We start from the raw sequence: 7,477 nt of genomic DNA on the forward strand, positions 1-7,477 counted from the left end.
CTTTTTGACTCTAGGGACAGACAGCAGCCCTGCACTCTGAGAACGCAGAGCACGCGAGGGAATATAAGGGTTAAGAAGATCAGACAGGTATGAGGGGGCTAGCCCATTTAGAATTTTATAAGTCATTAAGAGAACTTTAAAGTCTGATCTAACATGAATAGGGAGCCAGTGAAGGGAGGCTAGAACTGGGGTAATATGGTCAAACCTTCTCGATTTGGTCAGCATTCTAGCTGCAGCATTCTGAACCATTTGCAGACTTTTAGTGCTAGTACGCGGTAGTCCTGAAAGCAAAACATTACAATAATCCAGTCTAGAGGAAACAAAGGCATGGACTAGAATTTCAGCGTCTGCCATGGAGAGAAAAGACCGAATCCTAGCTATATTGCGTAGGTGAAAAAAGGCGGTCTTTGTAATGTCTTTAATATGCTGATCAAAGGAAAGATCTCCTGTGCGATATTTCATTTGGTATCATATGTTCATGAGCAGTTGTTGTTCAGTGATGACAAAATACACAGCACATGTAGGGGGTGCTCAGTTTAAACTTTATAGATAATATTTTAACTTTTTGACCTTGTCTACTTTGGGGGATTTTATGCTTACAGTTCAGCTGAAGAATGACATGCCTTTTGTGACTTTGAGGAAATTTTCTAACCTCTTCCCTTTTCTTAATTTGTACAGAAAATATCATTTTCAGAAACCTGTACTCAGCTTTACTGTAATTGCCCAACTTGAGTATATGCCTTGTTACTTCCCACTGCTGCACATGAGACACTGTTTAAATCTGACAAACTGCACAGATATGAAGGACTTGAACCACTAAATGTCTGTGGGTTGTTTGAGCCAGAACAGGATCCTCTGTAATTCGACTCTCCTCTGTTTAGAGGGACAAATAGGGGCTAGTAGATGGATGGCCTTGGGCTCTCCCCCCTGCAAATATGAAAATGCCTCGCTAGCAGAGTCTCTACAAGTCTGCAGGATGTTGATATTATTCTGCCTCTGACAGGTCCATGCAGGGCACCATTCTCATCCACACACAATATTATATGCCGACATGGAAACCAGCTGCTGAAAAACCTCAGAGCCACCAGACTATCTCTAATGTGTCCCTGGAGCATTAGAGCAATTACTAACCTTCATAGCTTTATATAATGCCCAAATTATGTGTGATGGAGGATCAAGTAGACAGTTTTAAAACAGTAAACAGTTTTTGCCATTATAAAATGTAAGATCAAGTCCCAGCCTTCACTATTTATCAAAAGAGTAAATAGTATAATAGAATATGTAGATTCAAACCTCCAGGAGGGTGGGTGTGGGTATCATGTAGACCTAATTTTTAAGGGTTCATTACTCAATATTTCTGTATTAACAATAGATCAGATGACTGTTTGTAATGTGAAAAAGGTTGTGTTTAGTGGAGAATCATCCCCTGACCTCAGAGCTCTGCAGTGTCTTTTGGCTCATTGTTTTAGTTTTCTGCTCCTAAACTGTTTTGGTTGTGAAAAAGCTCTAAAGATCCACTTTACACCACTTTGCGCGCTACAAAAAAAGGCAGCAGTTTCTCCAGCTCAGTTTGACTGAAGAATTACATGCTCTGTGGCAAATTGAGGAAATATTCTAAGCTCTTCCCTTTTCTACAGAAAATGTCATCTTTAGAAATTCTGTCATCAAGCTAAAACAAGGCTATTTTTCATAGTCCTGGAAAATGTTCATTATATATATATATATATATATATATATATATATATATTTCTACTTATCAGCAATGATATATTTTACTTTGAAAGTAGTCATCAGACAGTTACATGTAAAAACGTAGAATATTTCCACCACTTTACTGTCTTTCAGCTCATTGTTTTTTGGTTTTCTGCTCCTAAACTGTTTTGGTTGTGAAAAAGCTCTATAGATTCACTGCACATGCCCAGCACCAAACAGCTGACAGACAATGTCAGTGAGTGGGTGAACATTTAACAGCCAAAGATATTTAGCTTTGGTATAAACAGCGTGGGAGGAAAAATCCACAAAAGGCAAACAAATCGTGTTTATTTCATAAGCAACGGCAGGCAAACATCACTTTTATTTTAAAAGCGAGCCATAATTTAATGAGCCATGGGGGTGAAATTAAATAAATTTACAAATGAATGTTATCATGACAGTAATTTGTATCAAGGCTGATGAGTTATCAATAACTTAAACATTTACTTTAGGATGTGAATGACTCAGTATGCTTTTTATGTCAACAACAACACAGAAAAACAAAGCTTGTGTATTCAGGGACGGAGCTGTCCTTAAAGTGCAAATGAGTAAACATTTCATTTCTATGATCAAAGGTAGTAATTTACTCTGCATGTCCAGAACACACTCATGCACACAGGCTCACACTCTAATTATGCTCTCATACACACACACACACACACACACACAAACCAAGCATCCTGTTCATTAATATCCCTGTAAACACAAATAAACAGATTTTCCTGAATAATAGCATGGAAAGAGAACACATTAACATCTGTAGGCAGGACAGTGAAAGTGTGGGCTCTTGTAGAGTTGTGTTGACATGTTGCATTTTTTATCCAACCCACCCACAAAAAGAATCTAAAATTTATTGGGATATCAATGTACATACATTACATACATTTACATACATTTCTCTATGGAGTCTGATGTTGTGCTACAGTGAACAGTCATGCCCATTTTTAAAAACAAAACAAAAAGATGACAACTACACATCTAAAAAAACAAAACAAAACAAAAAAACGATGCAGTTTATTCATGCCACAACAAAGATTTATGTGCAGACTGTAGCACCACAGAGGAAGAAGACAGAAGCAGAGCTGTTTGTGATGCCAATTCTGTGTATGCCTTTAAAAACAGAGCAGGCATCTCTCTGGTTTGCTTATGGTGTGATTCATAAATAGAATCGCTCATGAACCACCAGTGGACAAAATTATCTGGGGCTAGTCCTATTTAGTTGGAAAAAAAAAGATCTCCTGCTCGCCATCTGTGACTGGAGGGGCCTGACGAGACCCGATAGAGGCAGTAATCAGTTCATCGGCAGCTCACGACCAAACGCTGCGTGTGTGTCATCTGCATGTCTGCATGTGTGTATCAGACTGGGGCTTCTCTCAATTCAGCTGCAGCATTGGTAGATCAACATGTGCTGAAGGACCAGTGGCTGGAATATAAATAAAAATGGATTCAGCACGTTTCATTTATTTATACTAAGTCGTGATTTATTTAAAAAATAACTGAATGAGTGCTGTGACCCAACAGAAAAAAACACTGGAAGTGTATTTTATGTGAACACAATCTCACTGCAGCTGAGCTCTTACTAAAAATATAAATACCATGGCAAGAGCATCAGTTGAAATTAAACCAATTGATTTCTTAAGTAGGACATTTAGTTACTTTGCTTTATTCAGACTTCTCACAGAAACGGGGGCAGCAGAGGCAAAGTTGTCAGAGAGGCCAAACTAGCTAGAAAAAAATAGTGTGCGGGGAATGGGAATTAGTAGCGCTCATCTAGTCCTCAACAGCTACTGCTGAGGTGCCCTTGTGCAAGGCACTTAACCCCCAGCTGCTCCAATGGACAGTGGCAGATAACAGGAAACATCGAGGTGTGAGAGCACAAAACTTTAGGGACATAAAGCACCTGAAAACAGCAAGCCTGTTGAGTTCAGTTTAGCTTCTCTTGGATACATGAGGGTGAAATCAATCCATATAAATATATTCTTATTGTCTGTACAAACACTGAGATGTCTGCACTGCATTGCTGGGTTTCAGCAGACAGAGCATCCAGAGGGAAACACAACACAGTTACTTATTTGAAAGTTATTTTCAGAAACATGTGGGTCACTGTGAGCATCTTCTGCCACAATGACACCTGCTAACACAGGAGGCTAGGCTCAGGGTGAGGTGGTACAGAGGGATATAAGGGGCTGCCAGTTTAAAAGAAAGCAGCTCGGGGCGATCACCTCCCACAGAGGTGCAGCGGCACATTTTTTGACATGTTTTCTTCTCCAAAGCCCCAGGCTTGAAGCTCCAGCCTGTCCTCCTCCTCCTCTCTATCATCATCCTCTACATCTCCCTCCTCGTAGAGACTGGGCTCCTCCACGGAGGTCTCCATGTTTGGGTTGTAGCGACCGAATGCCTGCGCCTCACTGTACTCATAAATGGTGGGGAGGCTGCTGCGCAAGCCGAAGCGCCGCCGAAGGGCCACGAGAAGCGGCTGTGGCACGGTGAAGATATCAACATTGTTGCCCAGGTCAATCCAGGCCAGGCTGGGGAACTTCTTGGGATCTTTTACAGTGTCTGTCAGGTCCTTCAGGATGGCCACTGTCAGGCGGTTGCCATTGACTGCGAGTATGGTGAGTTTTGGCAGGCAGCTGAGGTAAGGCAGCAGCAGCCGTAAGCTCTCATCCTGCAGCTCGGTGAAGCTCAGGTCCACGGCCGACACCGCGTCACTGCTGCTCTGGAGGTAAAAGGCCACACGGTGGACGTCTCGGCCAGACAGTGGGATGCCTGACAAGTTGACCACATCTCCTGACAGTTTCTTCTTCAGGGTGGTCTTCAGACTGTGTGTGAGACAAAACAGAGTTCATGTTGTTTACAAGTTGAATCTCTGAGGCACAAAATTGCCATCTGTTAGTGTTAAAAGTGTGCAAATTCTTCAGCATTAGCAGTCAGTTTTCCAAATGTGTGTAAAGACAAATGATCTTTACTTAATGATACTGAGGTTATTGATTTAAAAGGCTCTTGTAATGGGGTACCACACTGTCCCACAAGCGGAGGGAAACTGCAAAGTATGCAAAAAAGAAACAGCATCCAACAGTAAAGTGTAGAGGGTGTAGCAATCAATAATGTAAAGAAGAGAATTTGCATTTAAATGTGTCTTGGTCTGAGTCCCTCAAGCAACAAATTCTGTCTCCTGGGCTGAATGTCATCCACTGAAAGGCGCCAGCTGTTTTCAGTTTCGGGTGTTGCTTCTCTCCTGTAAAGCCATCTCTAAGCCAGCGTTAAGTCTCTAAGTACACATCAACCATCAAAGACTACAAATGAATAAAAAAAATGACAAGAATTAGAGTGAATAAGGTAAACATAAACATTTTAACCTCCTGTCCGGCCTAATTAGAAATAAATGTGTCATCTTCTTTTGAGCTGGGGTTGTAGTTGCACCCCTGGGGTATATCTCATTTTCAGAGATTCACGAGAGAGATTCATCATAGATTTTTAAAAATCAGCTCACTTGTGTCTGGGTGAATAAACCACTTGAGTTGGTCTACAAATTAAAAAAACAAGAGAATTCACTGCTGATATCCCCTTTTCTGATGTTGTACCCAATCAACATCACATAAAAACTGTCATAAAATATGGTAGCAATAAACAGAGAAAAGTTATAGTCACTCCATTGATTCTGAAAATACCAAAATGGACTAATAGCGCACATCCTGCCCTTAAAGAAAAGTTTTATTGGATTTACTTTCTTGCTTAGACTCAGATGAGAGAGTTGATACACTCCTGTCATGTCTACTGTGTCTACTAATTTTGTTTACAATTGTCCTCTTTAAAATGCACTTCAGTTCAGTCCTTATACTGTATATCTTGAAATATGAATATGAATTTGGTAATTTTTGGCATCAGTATGGAGAAATGTGGGTTTTCCAAAATATACTGAAATTTCCTCTGTTTTGAGTCGACATTGAACTTCTCATGTCCGCCAGGTGTCTATTATCAGCCAATCAGGTCAAGTCGGGATTTTGTACCCTACCGGATTCTTAAAGGGGTGGGACTAAACTCAGAGCGATGAGACAGGGGGGTCTGAGCAGAGAGGTGCTAGGTGCTGTTTGTAGGTCCATTAAACTGTCAAATTAAAGTATTTCATCCAAGTTAAGAGTCGGTGTTGTTCTAAGAGTGTGAGAATGAGCAGTGTTTGTTGCGGGTTAAAGTCAGTAATATTGCTACATTAACATAAACACCACAGCCGCGCGTGGACTGTTTTTAGCTAACTAGCTGTCGCTCTCGCGCCTGTAGGAAGCACGTTTTCCCCCCACTAAGCCCTCGAGTGAGTATGAATCCGGAAACTGCAATAATATGGACATTTGTTGTTAACAGACAAGAAGTTTATTAGAGTTTGTGATTTTTGTCGATAGTGTGCTTCGGACGCTACCGCACATGCTGCTGCAGTATAGGTGCTCAGGACCTGCCACTGCCAGAGAAACCTGCATTTTGCGCGTGGACCAAGACTCAGACGGGTTTTCTTCATCGTCCAGCTAACCACTGACGAGAGGTTTGAGTTGATTGTTACTAACAGCTTTCTGCCATCTCCAAGGAACAGTGAGTACGGACAATATTTACCTTGAGGATTTCATACGACCTGCAACAACGCACCAACGTGGATGGTACCACTGAGTAACTAAATTGGGTTGTTAAATAAATATTTTTCAATTACTGTATTGAATCTTTGTGTTTTGACATTTGGCCATGTTTAGCTGTCATGTAATTTAAGTGTGTTGATGCTGTTATTTAAAGTAGAAAAAGAAATAAGGGCTGTAACGTGTTAAGTGTGATGCATGGGAGTTAAAGCTCATAATAACAGTATAGGTTTTCCAAAAAGCACCTCTCTGCACCCTTGTCAATCATGTATTTAAATTTGTGTCTGTTTATATTTTAGTAGCCCTTATCAGTTCACCTTCCAGAGTGTAAACAAATAATAAGCTTGTGTCAAAATATGAAGCTATCGCTAGTGGCCAGCTAGCTTAGACATAGCTGGTCACATTAAGCCCCATGAATTGTGTTTTTTCACTTTGATTTTGTACAAATCAAACAAGATACAGTGTGTTACTTAGTGAGCTACTGTTTTGGTACGCAAAGCTACGTTGCTCAAGTAATGGTTGTACCTTTATAGTTCCTGTGCATGCATAAGAGTTGAAACAATCTTCTCATTTAACCCCAAGCAGGGGAAGCAAATACACATATTTTCCAAAAATGTCAAACTTTTCCTTTAAGTCTTGTCAGAATTGATAAATGTCTTTGAAGATAATATGTGGTACAGACAGGAGGATAAAAGGGTAGATGATGGACGCACGGACACACTGTAGAGGGACAAAACTGGGTGAGTGATAAAGGCGAGTGATCACCTGTTTCAGTCCAAATGACTTAAGACAACAGGTGTGAAGTGAATCCATCTTCAGGAAAAGTACTACTGTAACTATCACATCTGTCAGGTTGGATCATTGTATCCTTCACTGTCTCTGAAAGCACTGGGCAATATGAGACAAAATGTTCTCCTTATACCAGAATGTAGTGAAATATGCATAAGCACTATAAGGCATCTGCATGCATGTCATGGTAGCACTGAAGTGTTAAGGCAGAGTTTACTGCAGTGTGTAAGTCCCTCTTGTTTTTATTGGCACTTTATACTTGGAAGGAGTCAGAGGGAAGACATCTGTCAAACAAATGATAATAAAGTGGAAGCGTG

General features: G+C 40.7%; 1 protein-coding gene across 1 annotated transcript; it reads right to left on the reverse strand.

The window, feature by feature from the left end:
* Positions 1-2,014: 2,014 nt before the first annotated feature.
* Positions 2,015-5,524, reverse strand: LOC108879908 (leucine-rich repeat-containing protein 75B). Its single transcript, XM_018671352.2, has 2 exons — positions 5,514-5,524; positions 2,015-4,574 (listed from the first exon to the last, which is right to left on the reverse strand). The coding sequence occupies exons 1-2, from the start codon at positions 5,522-5,524 to the stop codon at positions 3,971-3,973; spliced, it is 615 nt and encodes a 204-aa protein (XP_018526868.1). The 3' UTR covers positions 2,015-3,970.
* Positions 5,525-7,477: the final 1,953 nt, after the last annotated feature.

This window comes from Lates calcarifer, unplaced genomic scaffold (genome assembly GCF_001640805.2).
Source record: "Lates calcarifer isolate ASB-BC8 unplaced genomic scaffold, TLL_Latcal_v3 _unitig_777_quiver_2690, whole genome shotgun sequence".
Taxonomy (NCBI): domain Eukaryota; kingdom Metazoa; phylum Chordata; class Actinopteri; family Centropomidae; genus Lates; species Lates calcarifer.